General features: G+C 43.3%; 1 protein-coding gene across 2 annotated transcripts in view; it reads right to left on the bottom strand.

Annotated features, from left to right (window-relative positions):
• MED12L (mediator complex subunit 12L) overlaps positions 1-22,190 on the bottom strand; it is a 394,672-nt gene that overhangs the window by 295,795 nt on the left and 76,687 nt on the right. For both annotated transcript variants that reach the window (XM_059688123.1, XM_059688122.1), the window contains 2 exons: positions 5,484-5,653; positions 807-917 (listed from right to left, as the gene is read on the bottom strand). In XM_059688123.1, the coding sequence (XP_059544106.1) occupies positions 807-917; positions 5,484-5,653 (281 nt within the window). The remainder of the gene's footprint in view (positions 1-806; positions 918-5,483; positions 5,654-22,190) is intronic.

Here is a 22,190-nt window from a genome sequence, read left to right on the forward strand (position 1 = left end):
ATTTGTCCTCATATAGGCAAATGGTATCATTTCAACATGTAATCAAACCAAGATGTATTGAGACATTATATATACCCTTTTCTGCATTAAGTCTGAAATCTGATGTGTATTTTGTACCGAGAACACATATCAATTTGTACTTGTCACAGTTCCAACAGTTAACTGCCACATCTGGCTGGCGGCTCCTCTACTAGGCAGCACAGGCCCAGGCACCCCAGAGAGGACACACAGGACCAGCATGGGGCAGCCTTGGAAAGGGTACACTGGGGCCGGAAATGGGTGACTTTTCATTAGAATCTCTTTTGTATTGTTTGAATACTCAAGTACATGCATTACCTTTCCAAGGAAATTTTAATTTTTTAAATAAATGTCACCCAGATAACCTAAATTTCAACAAATTTTAGACCAATCATTAAAATAGGAAGTTCCCACAGTGGCTCAAAACATGTCAAATGAATACAGAAGATCCTCTGGGTCCTTAAAAAGAGATGACTTGTTTTGTTTTCACAGACATCTGTGTGAACAAGGGGACAGTATTTAAAGAGCTGTTTGCTTAGCTCAGTGATGGTAGAAATCAGTGTAGTGAGAATACTTAAAAAGGGCATGTGGCTAAAACTATGAAACGGCCATTACAAATGACTGCCAGAACTGAAGCCTCGTATCACTTCATGTGTTGTAGCATCAAGATATTTATTTTTTTCCTTCCATTTCAAAGGGCAATTTTTTCCTCTTCCACCTCTACTTACCTAAGCATTCTTATCAGATCATTTCCTGCCCATGAAATCAACTGGTTATATATACTATACCTGAAGCATTAATGGTAACAGGAGTTTAAGAAGATCATCATCCATTGGTCTGATCTTTTCTAAAACATCCAAGATCCATGTCAAATATTCATGTTTTTCCAGCATTCCTTCCTTAAATGAACAAAGAAAAATTACACTAGTAATGTTAAAGTAAAACTAACTAAAATGCAAAAAGCACTGCTATTCTTATGCTTAAGCATAATTTTACTATTGTTTTTGTTGTAGTAAAACTCATTGATCATAGTCCCAATTTCAAACAAAAAGAACTAATATTACTTTGTATGGTTGCTTTGGGGGTTTGTTGTTGTTGTTGTTTGTGGTTTTTGGTAATCTGCTTAATTTTAAATTTAAAAAAAAAAAATTGATTCCTACAAGAAAGAAAACTGAAAAGACTCCCAAGGCATGTATCAAGCACCTGGCTAGATTTTGAGGTGTATGAACTCATCTTCACAGGAGGAAACCTGGCCAATGGCGATAATCATAAAGAAGCCCCCATCATACCATTATCTTGATGCAAAGTTGACAATCCCACCAGATCTAATGCCCCCTTAATAGTCTCCTCTATCCCAAAATGAAATTCAGATACTTTAAGCTACCTGTAAAATATATCTTAAAAAAGATAATGGCATAACTATATTATAAAGAAATAAAAGGAATTTATAATAAAATACTGCAATGTATAAGTACTCCAACATAACTACAGTAAGAAACAGTAACACAACTACAAATTTCCAAAATGCCCCACAGGGGTGGTATAGACCTTCAATGTAAGCATTCTACTGCCTTCACATATACATACATATAAATACACACATTATTTTATGATAGTCCCTGCACATGCATAGTAGATATCACATTATAGTTCTGTATCATGATGCACATCATGAAAGAAACTTTAAGATAGAAACAAAAATGCCGAAACCGGTTTGGCTCGGTGGATAGAGCGTCGGCCTGCGGACTGAAGGGTCCCAGGTTCGATTCCGGTCAAGGGCATGTACCTGGGTTGCGGGCGCATCCCCGGTGGGGGGTGTGCAGGAGGCAGCTGATCGATGTTTCTCTCTCATCGATGTTTCTGACTCTCTATCTCTCTCCCTTCCTCTCTGTAAAAAATCAATAAAATATATTTAAAAAAAAAAAAAAAAGGTAGAAACAAAAAGCTGCTTCCTAAGAAAGACACATACTTTAATGGTCCTTCTGGTAACAACCTTCCTAGTAGTTAATATGAACTCCAAATTTGTTCTTAGCACCTCTTACAGATCTATGTATTACCAGTGGTCCATGGCCATGGCTACCAACAAACTGTGTGAAAAAAATGTACTGGTAAGTACAGTATTTATAGGATTACAATAACACCACTGACATGATATCAAGATATTTACTTGTCGCTAATTTCTAACTTTAAATATTGAAAGTCAGAAAGTGTTAAAGTGTTTTCTGTTAACAGAAAAACTTCAATTTAAAACTTTAAAACCAGAAAAGTGAATTTTCACTCCATAAAGAAATAAATAAAATGGAATTTTGCATTAAGGTATAAGAAATGATGAATTTAAGATTTTAAAAAATTTTAAATAAATATAATTGTCAATGATTACATAATAGTGCCTCCTCAATGTGCTTTTGTCTATGTACCCATGCCTTTATTTCTGCATGTGTATATACTAGGATCAGTTTCACATTTCAGAATGTGACAAATTAAAAATATCATGAACTTTCAAATTGTAGCATGCCGGGGTCCAACCCCAGCGGGTCCAGGGGTCCCCAAAGGCGTGGACGGAGTCGGCGAAGAAGGAATGACACGGAGACAGCGTTCAGTTGATCAGCAGCCTAGCCAGGATCTCCAGCCAAGTTCTGGTCTCGATCTCCAGAGAGGTTCTGCTTAGGATCTCCAGCCAGGTTCTGTGTCCATGTTGTCCTGCTAGGTTCTCCAGCCAGGCTCCGTCTAGGCTCTGTCTGAGATCTCCAGCCAGGTTCGGTCACCAGGTTCTAGTCAGGCTCTCCTGCCAACCTCTGCAGTCAGGTTCAGTCCAGGATCCCTTGCCATGTTCTCTCCAGCGAAGCTCCTCCATCTCCTGGTTCCCTGTAGGTTCTGTCTTCTGAATTCTGTCTCATGAGTTCTGTGTTCTAAGTTCTGTCTCCTGAGTTCTCTCTTCTGAATTCTGTGTTCTAAGTTCTGTGTCTGAAGTTCTGTCTTCTGAATTCTGTCTGCTTAGAATCTCCAGCCAGGTTCTGTACAGGTTCTCCAGCCAGGTTCAGTCACCAGGTTCTAGTCAGGTTCTCTTGCCAATTTCTGTAGTCAGGTTCAGTCCAGGATCTTTTGCCATGCTCTCTCCAGCGAAGTTCTTCTGTCTCTAGAGAATGTTCTGTGTAGGTTCTGTCTTCTTAATTCTGTGTTCTGAGTTCTGTCTGTTTTTGTCTTGTTGCATCTGTATTTATACCAGTTGATTCTAATCCTGTCAATTTCTATTACAAAGGTTAGGGCGTTTCTTATCTCCATTCCAGGGAGTAAAGATTATGTAGCTTAAGCATGATTGTTTGTAGTTAAATTGATTAACTACCCGCCTGGCACTTAGTTAAGGAGTTTCATCCCCTCCCTAACTTCAGGGGAAAATCCCTACCTGGGGATTCAACCTTTCTAGGAGAGGTGACCTTGGTTAAAACACAGCGCCAAGAAGGTGAGCAAACATATTAAGAACCATATGCCATATATGCCAGGTCCCTTGAAACAGCAAGGATGGATACAAGAGAGCATTTGAGGTTTTTCTTTTTAATGCCTGCTTTTAAAAAATAAAAAAGGGGGAATTTGCCGGGAGCCGGTCCATCCTTGCTGTTTCAAGGGACCTGGCATATATGGCATACTGTTCTTTATATGTTTGCTCACCTCTTGGCGCTGTGTTTTAACCAAGGTCACCTCTCCGAGAAAGGTTGAATCCCCAGGTAGGGATTTTCCCCTGAAGTTAGGGAGGGAATAAAACCCCTCAACTAAGTGCCAGGCGGGTAATTAATCCCTTTAACTATGAACAATCATGCTTAAACTACATAATCTTTTCTCCCTGGAATGGAGATAAGAAACGCCCTAACCTTTGTAATAGAGATTGATAGGATTGAATCAACTGGTATAAATACAGTTGTAACAAGACAGAAACACACAGAACTCAGAATCTAGAGACAGAAGACAGAACTTAGAACACAGAACTCATGAGACAGAATTTAGAAGAGAGCCAAGAAGACAGAACCTACAGACAGAAGAACTTCACTGGAGAGAACATGGCAAAGGATCCTGGACTGAACCTGACTGCGGAGATTGGCAGGAGAGCCGGACTAGAACCTGGTGACCGAACCTGGCTAGAGATCTCAGACAGAACCTCGCTGGAGATCTGAAGCAGAACCTCTCTGGAGATCGAGACCAGAACTTGGCTGGAGATCCTGGCTAGGCTGCTGATCAACTGAATGTCCGTGTCATTCCTTCTTCGCCGACTCCGTCCACACCTTTGGGGACCCCTGGACCAGCTGGGGTCGGACCCCAGCAGTAGCATTAATGTTACAATTAGATTCCAATCAGTTTACAACCCTAGGGGAAGGGGGGCTGTTGAAGAGGTAGAGGGATTGAGAAAAAAAAAAAGTGAGAGAAAAACCCATGAATCTGGACAACAGTGTAGTGACTGTGGGGGTTGAGGGGGATGGGTGGAGGTGGAAGAGGGCATAGAGGGAATAAATGGTGATGGAAAAAATTAAATTTAAAAAATAGTAAAATAATAATTTTTTAAAAAGACACACTGATTCCAATGTTCCTAATACATAAAGATAACCTCCCAAAGACAATAAGCTTATTGAGAGACATGTTTTAAAAGATGCTGATTAAATCCTCAGCTCAATAAAAGTAATTGAGCACGCACTGAAGTAATCCTGTAATAAGTGGAGCTAGGATTTGTAAAGAGTTATTTTTATTGACTGCAACCATGCCATTTCTCAAGAGGACCACGCTTTTTCCTACTTTGTGCTCTTAGGGAAAAAATCACTTGCAAGTTGGAAATTATAATTAAAGTTCTAAAAAGAAAATTTAGAAGCCACACATCCTTTCTAATCCCCTTTCTCTTTGGTCAAGAGAGCAGGTAGTGAAAGTCTATGCCAGCGATACAATTTCAGCTAAATATGCACACTTCCTCCTCCTTGCCAGGAGTAAAAACTGAGGCACAGACGCCCTCTTCTGGTCCATGTGATTTACATCAACTTGTCTGGATGCCACAGTGCCCTTATAGGCCCCATCAATTGCATTTTGAACTGCAGCTGAGCCCAATTAAGGTGACCTATCTCTGAAATAATGAAACTCTAAAGATCTACTAGGAGACATCAGCACAAAGATTTTTTTTGAATGAACACATCGAATTTTTGCAAAAGAAAAGGTTTAAAAGGATCATACTTAATAGCACAATTACATAGTAACAGCACTAGCAGAGCTGACATCATTAAAGCTGGAGGTCAACATGTACAAGAAGCAGCTGTCATCTCAGGGCCAAGGTGCAACCTTTACTCCAATTCAACGTGAGAAATGTCAGATGGCTTTCTCTGAATGTACTGTTCATAGAAAGATTCAACTTAACCCCCAGAAAACTAAACGATAAGGAACTTGCTCTCTTTTTAAAAGAATGCTGCGCAGCCTTGAGTGCCCTGGCAAATTACCTGGAACATGTGGAATGCCAGCTTTGCGTTGTACTCCCACTGCTTCAGGGCTTGCTCCACATCCGGGGGCACAGGGACAGGGCCATCACCCATGCTGGAAGCCATGTGGTAGAAGTCGGAAATCTTGGCCAGCTGCTCTCGAAGATACCTGGTAGATATTTGTGTCCACTCTGCATTTTAAGAAATGGTATAAGAAATGACTTTTTCACCCCTTTCTGATCATCTTAAGGATGTACTTATAAAACAAACATCTATGACATAAAAGTGGCTTTTGCACGTCCAAGCGCTTCAGGAAGGCATGCCCACCACAAAGCCTGTAAATAATGCCCATTTGTGCCATGGCACCCTCCACAGCAGCAGGGATCCAGTCAGCTCTCTCCTGTGCCTCTGTGACCCCTTATCCAGGAGAAGATATCTGCACTCAAATTAGATGCATCAGGGGCTCTTCCATGTTAAACAACAGTTAGCACAACAAAAAACATGAAGGGCACAAGCAGGAAACAGAACTTCAGAGGCAAGCCCTTTGAGAAATTTCAAGTCTCCACCAAAAGAATTCAAAATCCCCAAGTGTATGTTTTTCAGGGTCCAAGTCAAGTGTCAAACATGCCTAGTTAAGATCTACTCTGTTTTTGTCAATCTGTGAGAGGCAGCATTCCAAGGGGCACTGCCCTGGACTGCCAGGGACACAAGAGCAGCGGCCTCTCAGACAACCCTGTGGACCTGCAATGACTGCACTCTCCTCAGAATGCAATCAGCAAGAGTGGTGAGCAACAAAGGTAGGAAACCGCAAAGGAAATAGAAAACATAGCGTAAAAAAATCACTGAAATTATTCAAAAATGTCTGCCACGGGGGCACAAATTAAATCAGTGTGTTGCCTCTGGCAATCACAGGGGATGAGATGCCAACCTGAGCCCATTCTGTGTGTAAAAATGTAATGATTGCATGCTCACAGTCAAATTTCCCCAAGGATTAGCCAAGTAGCATCTCAGAAGAAACCATCCTACTGAAACATTTTCACTCAACGCTGTTTTCCCATTACTTTTTCAATAGGTTCTCCTACCTTCTTTTAAAGGAAGCTATTTTGACAAGAGTAGATACTAAACATCTTGTTAGTCATTGAGAGTTTTGTTTTTCCTTTTTGAATACTATTAAACTTACTTAATAGTACCCAGAGATAACTACTATTAAGTTGTGGTCTAAACCACTTATTCTAATTGTGTCTAATTTAAAATTGAAATTCAAATGCAGGTGCTAAACTCCAATAATAAGCCAACACAAAAGGATTAAGAGATACTAGGTCAACACTTGCCACTGATAACAGATACTATCATTAAAATGAATCCACTGGAGCCCTAGCTGGTTTGGCTCAGTAGATAGAGCATCAGCCTGTGGACTGAAGGGTCCCAGGTTCAGTTCTGATCGAGGGCACATGCCCGGGTTGCAGGCTTGATCCCCAGTGGGGGCATGCAGGAGGAAGCCAATCAATGATTCTCTCTCATCATTGATATTTCTATCTCTCTCTCCCCTCTCCCTTCCTCTCTGAAATCAATAATAATAATATTAATATATATATATATTTTAAAATGAATCCACTGAAATTAAAAACAAAGACTGAATTACCAATGCTATCATCTTCTGGTGCCCCTGATATGGATTAACAGTCTCATGCCACTCATTTGTTCAACAAGTAAAATGCCAACCATCCAATGGATGGGTGGAGCTTAGCTACAATAAACAAAAACAAAAATTACTAGGACCAAAATCCCAGTTTTTGTGTGCCACACCTTACTATTAGCTCATTCTCAGTATCTACTCTTCTCAATATCCCCACAGAATATTTTAGCCTCAAGAGCTAAAAATAACACACACATTCATTCACACCCCAACTTTAAAAAGTGGGGTTTTTTTTCAAATAGAAGAAATACATGGTCACTACAGAAAATGTATAAAAACAAAAAGGATCTGTAATCCCACTGAAACCAAAATGTGGGGTCTGAGTTTGTTGTCTCACGAAATCGAAGAATGATGTAGCAGACAAAAATGAGTAATGGAACCAAAGTTTATTGAGAGCACCCAAGATAAGTAAAGTCTATTAATCCATGTGCAGAGTCCCACATGGCCATAAGCAGCGTGGGCTTAGGGATGTGCTCCCCTGCCACAGGAACTCAGGAACCCATTGTGTGCCAGAGAGAGGTGAGAGGACAAGAGGAAGCACGATTTTTAATCTAGGGCAGTGATGGCGAACCTTTTGAGCTCGGCGTGTCAGCATTTTGAAAAACCCTAACTTAACTCTGGTGCCATGTCACATATAGAAATTTTTTGATATTTGCAACCATAGTAAAACAAAGATTTATATTTTTGATATTTATTTTATATATTTAAATGCCATTTAACAAAGAAATCAACCAAAAAAATGAGTTCGCGTGTCACCTGACACGCGTGTCATAGGTTCGCCATCACTGATCTAGGGGGTGGGTACAGCCTTGCTAGTTCTTGATTGGTCTTTTCAAATAATCCTGCCTTAGTAACATCCTTGGGATTGGTTTGTATGCCTCACAGCCTTGTGATTAGTTATTTGCAAGCTACCTGTCTTAGCCATGATCATATATTTTAAACCTCGCTTTTCTCATGTGTGCCTTTCTTTACCTGCCCAATTGGGTTGCTTAGTAACTCTGCCTAGTTGGGTATCCCATTTCTACTTCCTCTCCCCCCCCCCCCATGGTCCCTGTCCCTCTCTATGTAGCTTCCCTCTATCTCCTCACCATCACGCATAATCATTAAATATTCTAACATGCAACCTTCGGTCTTTAAGTGTGCTTGAACATTTATATAAACACATGTGTGGCTAATAAAGGCTTGCTGAATATACCGCTCCACAATCTCCTCCTATTGGGATTCACGTGGACTTTAAATGCAGCCCTCTCAATAGTGCGCTTTAATTGTAACTGTAGTCCACTAACAGTAAGTGATCGTGGCAAGCAGACAGATTCAGGGGTCTGGACATAAGATAGTCTAGAGTGGACTGGTATAAAATATTGGAGTGCCCACAAAATTTTCATTAGAAATTGAAAACAGAAAACAGCAGCCTTGAGTGGAAAACCACCACAAGAGGGCTTCGACCCAATGCCAGTGCCTTCAGCCCCACTGCCAGATTCTGACTGGGCCCAGTTCCAGGTAGTAAAAGAAAATAGGAATGGATAAAGATCACAGGGAAGATGGGGGCAGGGTGGGATTCGAAGGTAAAAAGCTACAGAACGTGACCAAAAGGGCTACTCTGAAAATGGAGCAGTCCTACATTCTAGCCAACTTGGGGTGTGTGGCCACACTTGTAGCTCCTGGAGGTGCAGTAGAACCTAAGGTCCATGAGCCAGATTCTTAGAAAGTTTATGAGCATGAGCGTTACTGAGAGGGCTCAGGACTAAATACAGTGCCCAGTCCTTTCGACAGTGCTCTCCCTAGCATCCAAGAATCCTACAGCCACTGCACCTCTCTGTCCATGCCTAACCCCCAAGCACAGGGCTTCTAGAGGCCACACAGTTCACTACCACCTTACAGACCCAGGCACTGCAGGCATCCCCAGGGTCACACAGCTGGCCCAGGACACAAACAGGCGTGAGATGCCCACTCTGGTACATGAAATCACATAAAACGATAAACACATATGGAGAGAACAGAGGTGTGGCAGGGCGGCACGCAGTGCAGCACGGCTCCTGGTGAAGTTGTCCAGCAGCACAGCAACAGAGCCCACAGGCAGCCGTAGGGGCAGAGTGATCTTGGGAACAGAGGGCCCTGAGTCCCAATCCCAGCTCTGCCATTCAGCCATGCGACCTGGAGCAGCAGGTTTAACCTCTGCTGAGTCTCACCTTCTTCATCCTACAACAGGATCAATAATATATGTACATCAGAGTGACTATAAGGGTGAGTTACTCAGCCCCATGCACAGGATGCAGAAAATGATCAATAATTGGTAGCTTTGATCATCACCATCAGGATGAAAACTTTTTAGGAAAAAAAAAAAAAACTAACGGCCAAGCGGTCACTATCAGGACACACATGCTGCCAATGTCAGTCCCTGACTCAGCCTTATAGAGCTACCAATGCCTAACACCTGCTCCACAGGCAGACTTACAGAATCAACGTCAGCTCCCTGGTTCCAAACCCTTCGCTGATCAGCAACCCATCATGAATGAAGGCTAAACTCCTTAGCTAGGAATTGGAATCACTTCAAACACTACCCACAACCTAGCATTTCGTACTCCACCAGCCCAAACTACTCTGACTCTCATGCCTCTGATTCAATCTCTACCAACAATCCTTCTCTACTTACCTGTGTTCATGCATGAGAATTTTCCTGGGCCCAATTCAAATGTCACATCTAACACATAACCTTCTCTAGTCTCTGGACACCACCCTACCACCTAGCGGGGGTCTCCCTCTCTTCTCTAACCGATATCTTAGAATCCCCTCCATCTCTCTCTTTCATCCCCATAAAACTCTGCCATACATAGGCAACCATCAAGTATTGACTTGAATCAATGCACCCCAAGGTTCTCTCAAAATGACTACTAAATCAAGTTCCTTCCCAATCATTCTGACTCTCAAATCTTCATACAAACATCTTTGCTTTCTAGTTTAAATTCATCACTACATACCTTGAAGGTTTCACACACCACTATAGGGAAAATGCCAAATTCCCTCTCTGATGCACTGTGTTTATTATAACCAACTTAACTAGAAGCACCTGCTAACCAATGTGCTCCAAAGGCCCATGCAAATATGAAACTTTCAATTATATTTTAATAAACTTCCAATAAATGTATGTATTTGTGAAGGTTCATTTTCCTGGCTGGATTCTTTCCTGTTTCCAAAGCCAGTGGGAACCCACTATGTGAAATAAATACAATGCTGATGATTTTTTTAAAACGCCCACCAAGTCTAGAGACTAATGCACACATCTATCTGTAAGGTGACCCAGTGCTATGTCAAGGACACAGGAGAAGCCTATACCCAACAGCCACCAGGGAAAATTCTTCCTGAGACTGTACCATTATAACAAAAGGTTCTTGCTTCTCCACAGGGAGGACAGCCTGCTTCTCGAAACTGCAGGATGTACAGGGTTTAACCAGCCTGATTTTGGTGCAGACTGAATGGAGGAAAAAACCTTCAGTAGGTATAACATGCCCCACACTCTATTTCTAAAAACTCAGTAATAATAACTGAATGATTTTCTACCATTTTTCTCATGCCTTTTGTTGTTAAAATGCTTTCTTTATCAAAGGATATCATCAACAAAGGGGAAAGGCAACCCACTAATTGAAAGAAAATACTTGCAAATCATACATCTAATAAGGGACTCAGATCTATAATATATAATGAACTATTGCAACTCAATAATAAAAAGACAACCCATTTTTAAATGGGCAAAGAATTTTAATAGACATTTCTCCAAAGAATATACATGGTTGGCCAATAAGCAAATACAAAGATGTTCAACATCAGCCACCAGGGACAGGAAAGTCAAAGCCACACTGCCCAGCTGGTTGAGTATCGACCTATGAACCAGGAGGTCATGGTTTGGTTCCTGGTCAGGGCACATGCCCAGGTTGCGGGCTCAACCCTCAGTGTGGGACATGCAGGAGGCAGCCGATCAATGATTCTCTCTCATCATAGATGTTTCTATCTCTTTCTCCCTCCCCTTCCTCTGAAATGAATAAAAAATATATATTAGGGAGAAACCAAGATGGTGGCATAGGTAAACACCAGAGTTTGCTGCCTCGAATAACCACTTCAAAAATACAACTAAAAGATGGAACGGACATCATCCAGAACCACAGGAAGGCTGGCTGAGTGGAAATTCTACAACTAGAAGGAAAGAGAAAAGCACACTGAGACTCAGAGGAGGCGCAGTGAGGAAGTAAAATACTAAGTGCGAAGGTGCATGCGGAGCGGGCTGGCGGCTGAGGGCGCGGTTGTCGTTTTCAATCAGGAGGGAGTCTCAGGCTCTGAGCTACAGTTCCAGGCGAGTCTCTAGGGACCCAGACTCATACGGGATAAGCGGGACTGTCTGGCATCAGTCGGAACTCGAGGGCAGCTTTCTCTCCGAGGGGCTTGCAGCGATTACCGGGACATTGAGAAGCAGAGTCTCTGAGGGCAGGACTGAGAGCAGCCATAACTGCTAGCCCCCCGCTCTGTTGATCGGGGGGGGGGGGGGCCCACCCCGCCCAAGCCCTGCAGGGAGGCTTTTGCTGGATAGCCTCAGGCAAAGGCTAGATTAGCACCTCCCTAGAGATCCAGGAGCCAGGAGCCACCCAGAGGTCAGAGTGGGACCATCCAATTTGTAGCTCCGTGGAACCATAAAGGACACACTCAGGGGGCAGACTCAGTGAGCACCAAAGCCCCACTGAAGCAAGCCTTGCCCCAGAGGGGTGTCTCCAGCACAGAAGTTCTCCCCCTGTAGACATAGCTGATTCTCACAGCCAATTGGCCTGGAGGTCAATTCCTCCCAGTGATACCTACAACAATCAAGGCTTAACTATAACAAGACTGTGCACAAAGCCCACAAAGGGGTGCACCAAGAGTGTCCACCTCAGGTAATTGGGGACGCTCAACCACTGGGCCCTAGAGGACACTTAGCACAGATAACCACTTTATCAACACAGGGAAGCATAAAACATTCGGAGACAAAGAAAAAGGACACAAATGACAGAAATGGAGGAAAGAAAACTACTGGATATAGAGTTCAAAACCACACTTTTAAGGTTTTTCAAGAATTTTCTAGAAACTGCCAATAAACTTAATGAGATCCACAAGAAATCTAATGAGACCCTCGAGGTTGTGATAAAGGACCAACTAGAAATTAAGCAGGCACTGACTAAAATAAAGAATATTATACAGACTCCCAACAGCAGACTAGAGGATTGCAAGAGTCAAGTCAAAGACTTGAAATACGAAGAAGCAAAAAACACCCAACCTGAAAAGCAAAATGAAAAAAGAATCCAAAAATGCAAAGATAGTGTAAGGAGCCTCTGGGACAGCTTCAAGCATACCAACATCCGAATTATAGGGGTGCCAGAAGAAGAGAGAGAGCAAGATACTGAAAACCTATTTGAAGAAATAATGACAGAAAACTTCCCCTACCTGGTGAAAGAAATAGACTTACAAGTCCAGGAAGCGCAGAGAACCCCAAACAAAAGGAATCCAAAGAGGACCACACCAAGACACATCATCATTAAAATGCCAAGGGCAAAAGACAAAGAGAGACTCTTAAAAGCAGCAAGAGAAAGAAACCCAGTTACCTACAAGAGAGTACCCATACGACTGTCAGCTGATTTCTCAATAGAAACTATGCAGGCCAGAAAGGAGTGGCAAGAAATATTCAAAGTGATGAATGCCAAGAACCTACAACCAAGATTACTTTATCCAGCAAAGCTATCATTCAGAATTGAAGGTCAGATAAAGAGCTTCACAGATAAGGAAAAGCTGAAGGAGTTCATCACCACCAAACCAGTATTGTATGAAATGCTGAAAGGAATCCTTTAAGAAGAGGAAGAAGAAGAAAAAGGTAAAGATACAAATTATGAACAACAAATACACATCTATCAACAAGTGAATCTGAAAATCAAGTAAATAATCTGATGAACAGAATGAACTGGTGATTATAATAGAATCAGGGGCATAGATAGGGAGTGGACTGGCTATTATTGGGGGGGGGAAGGGGTGAGGGGGATGCGGGAAGAGACTGGACAAAAATCGTGCACCTATGGATGAGGACAGTGGGTGGGGAGTGAGGGAGGAGGGTGGGGTGGGAACTGGGTGGAGGGGAGTTATGGGGGGGAAAAAGAGGAACAAATGTAATAATCTGAACAATAAAGATTTAATTAATAAAAAAATAAAATAAAATATATATATATATATATATTAAAAAAACAACAACACTGAGATACTACTAGGACAGTTAGAACAAAAAGACAGGTGATAAGCTTAGGTGAGAATGTGTACAAATTAGAATTTCTTGTGCATTGCTAGGAGAAATGTAATAAAATATGTACCCACTGTGGAAAAGTTTGGCAATTCCTCAAAAGGTTAAACAGAGTTACCACATAACCCAAAAATTTCACAACTATTTATATGCCCAGGAGAAATCAAAACACATGTTCACACAAGAATTCCTAAACAAGTATTTATAGCAGCATAATTCATAATAGCCAAAAAATAAAAGCACCTAAATGCCCATCAACTGATGAATGGATAGATAAAATGTTACATGCATACAATGGAATACATTCAGTCATGAGAAGGAGTGGACAATTGATGCACACTGCTACCTGGATGAACCTTGAAAACATTATGCTGACTGAAAGAAGCCAGTTTCAAAAGACCAAATACGATATGACTCCATTTATATGAAAAGTCCCAAACAAGCAAAGCTATAAGGCTATTTAGATTGCCTAGAGCTGACGGCAACTGAAGGGAAACAGAGAATGACTGCTAATGGCTACAATATTTCTTCTAAGTGTGATAAAAATGTCCTAAAACATGGTGATGGCTTCACAACTCTATGGACACACTAAAACCACTAAGTTGCACATTTTAAATGAAGTATACAGCAGGTGAATTATATCTTAGTGAAGCTGTCTTATCAATTTTAAAAATGTTTTCTTAAAATAATTTACTACTAATAAGAAATCATTGCATTTCTGAAGCAAAAGATTCATAGTAATCAACACTAATAAAAGAGAAAAATGGTAATTGGTGTACGAGCTACCCTTTTCATTGGCTAATCAGGGCTATATGCAAATTAACTGCCAACAAGATGGCAGTTAATTTGCATATGTAGGCACAATGCAGGGAGGCCAAAGGGAAAGCAGGAAGAAGCCCCCTGCCACTGACAGTGATCGGAAACCCAGGGTGGAGCTAAGAGCTGGGGGGCAGGGCAAAGGCGGCCCTGGGGCCGCCTTTGCCCTGCCCCCCAGCCATGATCGGAGAATCAGGTGCCTTTTCCGCCCAGGCCAGTGATAGCAGGAAGTAGGGGTGGAGCCAGCGATGGGAGCTGGGCACGGTTGAAGCTGGCAGTCCCGGGAGCTAGGGGTCCCTTGCCTGGGCCTAAAGCGAAGCCCACGATCGCGGGGCCGCTGCAGCTGTGGGTCCCCGCTGCCTGGGCCGGACGCCTCAGCCAGAGGCCTCAGGCCTGGGCAAGGGGCTGATCCTGCGATTGGAGGGTGATGGGGGTCAACACCTGAGGGCTCCCAGTATGTGAGAGGGGGCAGGCTGGGCTGAGGGACACTCCCCCCCCCCCCCCACACACACACACACGCACAACCAGTGCACGAATTTCGTGCACCGGGCCCCTAGTCCACTATAAAATGATATGACTTTGGGGAGGGTGGGCAGGGAGGCGGGGGAGGGGTAGAAATAAGAGTGGCTAGGCATTAAGGGTTAAAGCTGGGTGAGGAGTAAAAGGACTTTATTACAATCTTGGACATGTCTCTGTGCTTTGTGTTACTTCCATAAGAAAAGGCTTCTAAAAGTTAATTGGTTGTACCCTATCAGATTCACAGGAAACCTGAAATCCCCTATTCACCACTGTTCGCTTGGGAACCCAGACCGGCTGCCGACTGAATGGTCAGTAAAGTCAGGCCTCCTCAGGGAAGGGCTGGGGGCTGCTGGCACTCGGTGGCAATGCTATTGTGTGATAAATTGTTGAAATATTTCTTATGCTTAAAGTAAGTTTCTCTAACATAGAATTACCTGGAGAACAATGGTGTTTACTGGCAAATACTGAGTATCAGTTTTTGTGTGGTTGAGAACTATGTTATTTTGAATTGGCCATTTCTCTGTGGTTTTATTTACTGAACAATGACGCTAGTTATTGTTACTTGGAGATCAGTGACAACTCAAGATAACATAACCATGGGTATTTGGCAGCAAGCATTAAATGCCTATAGGCCACAAGCTCTCCTGGGATATGGGGCTACAAAGGTGAGAAGAAAGCAGTCCCTACCCGAGGCAATTCATCCCTGAGATGGGGAGACACATAGGGCACAGATGTTGACAGCAATGTAGTAAGTGCTTTGACTTGTCATGGGACACAGGAAAGGATGCAGGGGGCCATTTAAGCCAAGTCTTGAGGGGTGGTACCAAGGAGTTGCACAGACAGGAACAGCAGTGTGCAGCATTCCAGGCAGGGAGGCAGAGGGAGAGGGAGGCTAGGATGGTGGCCCAAGATCCTCAGAAGCTAGTGCACAAAATGGTCACCAGAGGGCACTCCAATACAGAGACTTCCACCCAGTAAATCCAGGGGAGACTAAAAACCCGCATTTATAAGCAGCAGCCCAATGACTGACCCAGGCAGTGACAAGCTATGAGTTCAGTCTTTTATCACAAATGATTAAAAACCACTGAATGATTTTAGGCAAAGGAATCAGGTATACAAATTACGACTCTAAGGAAGTCTTAAAAGGAGGCTGCCAAGTGCAGTGGGGAGGTGACTGAGGAGGGAATAAAAGAGAAGCAGGTAGAACAGCACCAACCTGATATTGGAGAGAAGGGAAGACAGAGGGCTAGGGTGGCTTTTGGAGCTCTCAGTGCCATCAACTGTGATGTGGAATAGACAGCAAGTGGGGCAGGAGGATGAAGGAACTGAGTTTACATTATTTTCATTAACTTTTTGTTTTAAATAAGCTTTTTATCTTGACATAATTACAGGTTCACATGTAATTGTAAGAAATAATGGAGAGAGATCCCACATGCCTTTTAGCTATTCTTCCCAAAGGTTAACATCTTGTAAAACAACAGTACAATATCACAAGCAGGAGAGACACTGATACAACCCACCAAGCTTATTCAGGCTTTCTAGTTTTGACTTCCGTTTTGAACATCTGAACTTGAGGTGTATGGGGCGCAGCTACAGTATTTTGGACAGGTTAAAGCCTTGGACTAATGAGTGGGCACAGTCCTCTCGTTGCCACGTGCAAGTCCCAGCTGGAGGGCAGAGCCTTCCCAGCACAATTAGCCAACAGCTATAGCTGCAAGCTTGAACCTGTGGTCCGAACACGTGGCCCCATGTGCCTGTGTGATAGAGTTCAGGTGCATGTAGCTGAGTAGGGTTGAAACCAATGAGAATGCTGTAAACATCTTGATCATGTCCCTACTTTGCCTCGTGGCATCTGCTATAAAATAAAGACACGGCTTGTGGGCGCGGTCGCTGTCTCTCTCCATCAGAGAGGGCAGCGTCCCACCGAGACCCAGCTTTCACTCTCGTCTGTCTTTTCTTAATCCTTTCATCACCCCCACTTGGGATCACCCTTGGCTGTGCTGGCGAGGCACAGAGGTGTCACAGATATTCATCAGAAAACGTGTCCAGGGGCAAATGGATCCACAGCTCTAACACTCATAAGAAGGCCAGGGTGAAGGCACAGATGTGGGGGCTGTTTTCTGATTGTGACGACATATCCCACAGACAGTCCAGGAGCAGGTATGTCTATTCTGCAGAGTAAGAATGTGGGTTGTGTGCTCTTAGGGCACCCAGTGCTCTTCCAGCCCTCGGTGTCAGTTACCGACCTGGTGGTGGTGAGGAGCACAGCTTCTGGGGGCAGGCAGCCTGACTCCTGTCCCGCTCCATCACTTCAGCTTTGGGGTCATGGGCAACTCATTCTGCCTCTGTCTATAAAACAGGGCTGGTATGTGTACTTAGTCTACAGGGTTATTTTGAGAATTATGTGATATATAACATGTTAGAACTGCAATGCATACCCAGGAGAAAGCAAACTTATGTGATTTATAGGGCCAGGCAGACAGAGGTCCACCAGTAGGAAGGAGGTGCAAGTGGAATCTCACTGGCTAAGCCAAGGAAGACAGGTAAGAACTGCCGGTAAGCATGTCTAGGTGGGAGTGAGCAGGTGGCTAAGTGAGACTCCCAACAGTGTCTTTCTAAAGTTCAAGGGAAGGTGAGAGGCAAGGAGGGCAGCCTGAAGAGAGAGGTGAAGAGCTGACACAGGACACTCTGCCTAAGGAGTGAATAATATAGTTGAGGGGGGAGTGACAAAAATACCTCCAAAAAGATACGGGCCACTATTATGCAATATATATATATATATATATATTAATAAAAGCCAAGCAACCAGAACAATGGAACAACTAGAATGGCCGGAACAATCGGTCGCTATGACATACAAGCACTGTGGCAGCCAACTGGCACCCCCAACCGCCCACAGGCCCACTCCCCAGCCAGCCCCCTCCAACCAATCAGGGGCAGGGCTGGCCAGCCAACCTCATGCGGCCCGTCCTTTCCTCCCCAACATCCGGGCCCCAATCGCTCCCACCACCCTGATCAGGGGCAGGGCCGGCCCTTCAACCTCCCACATCCCCTCCCCCTAGCCACCCCTGCCTCCGATCGCCCCCATCAGGGGTGGGGCCAGCAGCCAACCTCCAGGGTCCCCTACCCCTGTCAGCCCAGCCCAATCAGCCCCCATGCACGAATTCGTGCACCGGGTCTCTAGGATATAGATATCTGCACAGTTGTGTGACTGATAGTTCATGCTTGAGGATTTCTTTTTTTTTTTTTTAATATATTTTATTGGTATTTTTACAGAGAGGAAGGGAGAGGGATAGAGAGTTAGAAACATCAATGAGAGAGAAACATCGATCAGCTGCCTCCTGCACACCCCCCCACTGAGGATGTGCCTGCAGCTAAGGTACATACCCTTGACCAGACTCGAACCTGGGACCCTTCAGTCCGCAGGCTGACGCTCTATCCACTGAGCCAAACCAGTCAGGGCATGCTTGAGGATTTCAAAGTAAAAAGAGACAAGTGGCCAAATGAGGAAATGAGTGGCAAGAGCCCAGGCAGAGAATGGAGAGGTGCTGACAGGGAGGACTGGGAGGAGACTTGTGTCCCAGCAGCAAGGAAACTCCTGTCTGCACGCTGTGCTTGCAAGTGCCGTGGCATCTGACACCTCAGGAGAACAGCATTTGACTCTGTTCTTAGTTCTCCGTCCTGCTGTCAGATCTCCAATTCCTGTTTCCATTTTACTGCAGACAATGCTCAACCATTGCATTTAGGGATTTTTCTAGTTGTCCTTTTTCCCTATCTACCCCATACATGCATCTGAAGCAAGGCTCTTGGAAGCCACAGGATCCAATTTTAGCCCCTAGAACAAGAATTCCTTATTCAACATGTCAATCATACAACCAGCTTCTTGGCACAAGGATAGCTTCCAGGTTTCTTCCCAACAGGTGGCTCATACTAAACCTCAGCCAACAGGGGCGTGACATAGCTGTTTGCAATTAATGCCTTACTATCAAGTGGGAAGTTTCTCAAATCTTCTCGGCTTCTATAGAAACCTGAGTGAGCCCTGGCCATGGTGAGATGTTCCTAGCAAGAATAACAGGAACATTATTTTCACAAATATTAAACTAGTACATTTAATTAACCCCTTGGGACAGTTCCCCCAGCCTTCCACATGAGACCAAGCCATGGATTATATTGCCCCAGGAGAGGAAAGCTAGAGCAAGACAACAAAATTGTCTTTGGTAAGAGGCAGACTTGATGAGACAATAGCTTGGCTTTCCTGGGTGGCAAACACACCTCTGTGCCCTCCTAAACCCTCGGCATAAAGGCTGGGCGTGGGGTGGAGAAATGGAGCAGCTCTGAGGAAAGACTGGCTGCCCACCCCACTGAAGGCATCCAACCTACCTGAATGATTACATCGGATATTTCATTACCTCAGTCCTCTTCTAGCTCTTGCTACAGAGGATGTGGTGGAAAGCCTCAGTCATTTGTGAAGCAAAAATAAGTTACATTTTATTTGCATTGGAATTTCATTCCATAATCGATGTGGTCTGAGTAGTTTCTACGCTAAAGCAGACTGTTTACTGCTTACATCCTAAATGCAGGTGCTGGGAAGTCCATACTTTGGAACAAGAAGGGAAGTCTTTCACCAGGACAAAGTCCAAGTGCTACCACAGACATTACATTGCCAGACAACCACGCACAGTAACTCTAGTCCGAAAAGCTCCAACACACACCAACGCTTCCACACTGCGTAGCCCCATGGCCCCTCCCTGGGAAACCACCGAGTTTTCCTCTTCTGGGAACCAAAAAGTGAGGCATGATATATCCATTTAATTGAATCTATTCACATTAGCTGTGCTACTCTCACAAAGCAATCCCAACTGATCATGCACTGACCCTTAACCGATGCATTTTCTATTCTACCAATACAAGCTGAGTGTTTGTTCCCTGACTCAAAATACCAGGAAGCCAAAATGGGCTTTTAGAGCCGCTTTGGTCCAGGGACTTCATTTGGAAGATTATACACAATTTGTCAGAAAATTATCTGAAACTGAAAGGATGTCTTTTTTTAATTAAAAAACAACAACAACAACTTTCTATTCATTATGGAATTAACACTCCAGTGCAAATAGCAAAAAGATACAACTTTCGTAAGTCATGAAAAGTTAGTAGCCTACAACGCTTTAAAAGAACAAGGCTACTACATACACCAATTCTCTCAAACATAAAAGCAAACTAAGATACACACAAAACAACTCAGGAGATATACAGAAGCCGGTAACAACTGCTTCCGAAATGTGTGGTAAGGGGTGGAGGGTGCTGGAGGAGCGGTAAGGAGCTAGCTCAGTCTGAACATCTGAATGTTTGGTGTTTTCTACCACAGAGATGTGTTACCTATTTAAAAATGCAGTCACACAAGATGCTGTCTCTTTAAAAATTTCTCATGTGTAGGCGGTAAGCCAGGGGTGGGGAACCTTTTTTTTCTGCCAAGGGCCATTCGGATATTTATAACATCATTTGAGGGCCATACAAAGCTATCAACTTAAAAATTAGCCTGCTGTATTTGGTCAATTAACTCACCCCTAATGCCTTGGCAGAACCAGACCAAATGATCTTGTGGGCCTTACACAGCCTAGACCAGATGTTCCCCACCCCTGCTAAACAACAGACCTGCAAGATGGGCTACAAATTAAAACTCACTGAGCACCAAGCTTTTGAAGCACCTTTCATACCTCGCCCAACAACACTACCCTTCCCAAACCCTCAGTCACCCTGCTTTCATTTGAGCAGGCTGGAAATTCTATAAAGCAAACAGGACCCAGAAACAAGTTGAGGACAGAATTCCCAGTCTTCCTACTTTCTGGGGATTTCCTTTCCCCCTCACCCCCCACCGTCCCCCTTTTGTAAACTGAAGATAATCAGTTGCCTCAGAGGGATTTCAGGAGCACTGTTCCAAATGGCAAAGTAGGTATTTTTGTAGCATAATATATTTCCAGTGTAGACATGCATGCATGTACTAACAGCCATGAAGAGTAAAAATTCAATATTGACAATTAAATTTGGATTCTGATTACCATTATATCATAGAAGACAATTAATCCAAGCATGAGTTACCATTAAAACTGAGGAGAAAATGTTGAGTGGCAACAGGTTCTTAACAGAAAATGTCAGATTACATAATTCACCCAAATCAACAAGATGAGAAGAAATGATAATAGTATAGACAGTGCACATAACAGAACTATAAACCTAACTCATTTGCTCGCAGCCTGCAAGGGAAGAAGATAATTAACTAATTTAAGATCAAGAAATACTTTTTAAGATGCAAAAAGAAAACAAAAATATGTTCCAAATTTTTACTTTAAGGCTACATTTCTACAAGACCCAGTTCATATTTTTCTCCTTCAGAAACATTCCCTAACTTTTCCAGCCTCTCCATCAGTTCCCCACTATTCAGTGGGTATAGTTTTCAGTTTTGCAAGATGAAAAAATTCTAGATCTACTGCACAACAATGTGCACAGTGCAGGTCACACCACTGTCCTGGACACTTAAACGGTTAGGATGACAAGCTTCATTTTTTAGCACAATTTTTTAGTCTCTGTAAATAAGGAAGTTTCACATATTCAATTAACTGAGCAACTAGACACATAAAAAAATATGTCTCCCAATTTTTACAAAGAATACTTACTTCATTTTTGTTAAGGTCCTAAGAAGCAAGTACTCGGTTTAGTGAAAAGTAAACACTAGTAATATTATCCAACAACAACTAAAATTGTAATGCATTCCCTGAACTTCCTTCAAATCTTTTTCATAACACACATTTTTATAGCAAGGTATCTTCCAGAAAAGGCAGCAACAAAATAATACTAACTGGGGGCAGAGACTAGGTTTTAGTTAACTTTTTTATATCAAAGTTAGACTTGCAATCTTGGAGTCCGCAGTTCTACATGCCTTGTGAAAACAGCTGCCCACCGGCATAAAGCCCTCATTTCCCACTCTCCAAACACGATTCTCCTTAACTCTCCTCTCCATGTCTTTTGTTTACCTCTTCATCTCTAAATACCATGCTTACAGGCCTACTTCTTGGTTCGAAGCATTATCTACTGGCTTCCTGTATGGAAGGTGATGGAATACTCAGCTCCTTTCACCTCCCACCAAGCCATTACTTACATATTCCTGTCTTCCTGTCCTGTCTTCCCAACAAAAGACTGTAGCAGATTTTAATTCTGAAGTGAGTATCTATACTGATAAAAGGGTAATATGCTAATTAGACTGGGAGACCTTCCGGACGTTCGTTCTTCTGGACAAAGCCATGGTGGCGGGGCCGAGGTAGAAGCGGTTTGAGGCCAAGAGGGGAGGGCAGTTGTGGGAGATCAGGTTGGTGAGGGTCGGGGCCATTGCGGGTAAGCAGAC

This window comes from Myotis daubentonii, chromosome 3 (genome assembly GCF_963259705.1).
Source record: "Myotis daubentonii chromosome 3, mMyoDau2.1, whole genome shotgun sequence".
Taxonomy (NCBI): Eukaryota; Metazoa; Chordata; class Mammalia; order Chiroptera; family Vespertilionidae; genus Myotis; species Myotis daubentonii.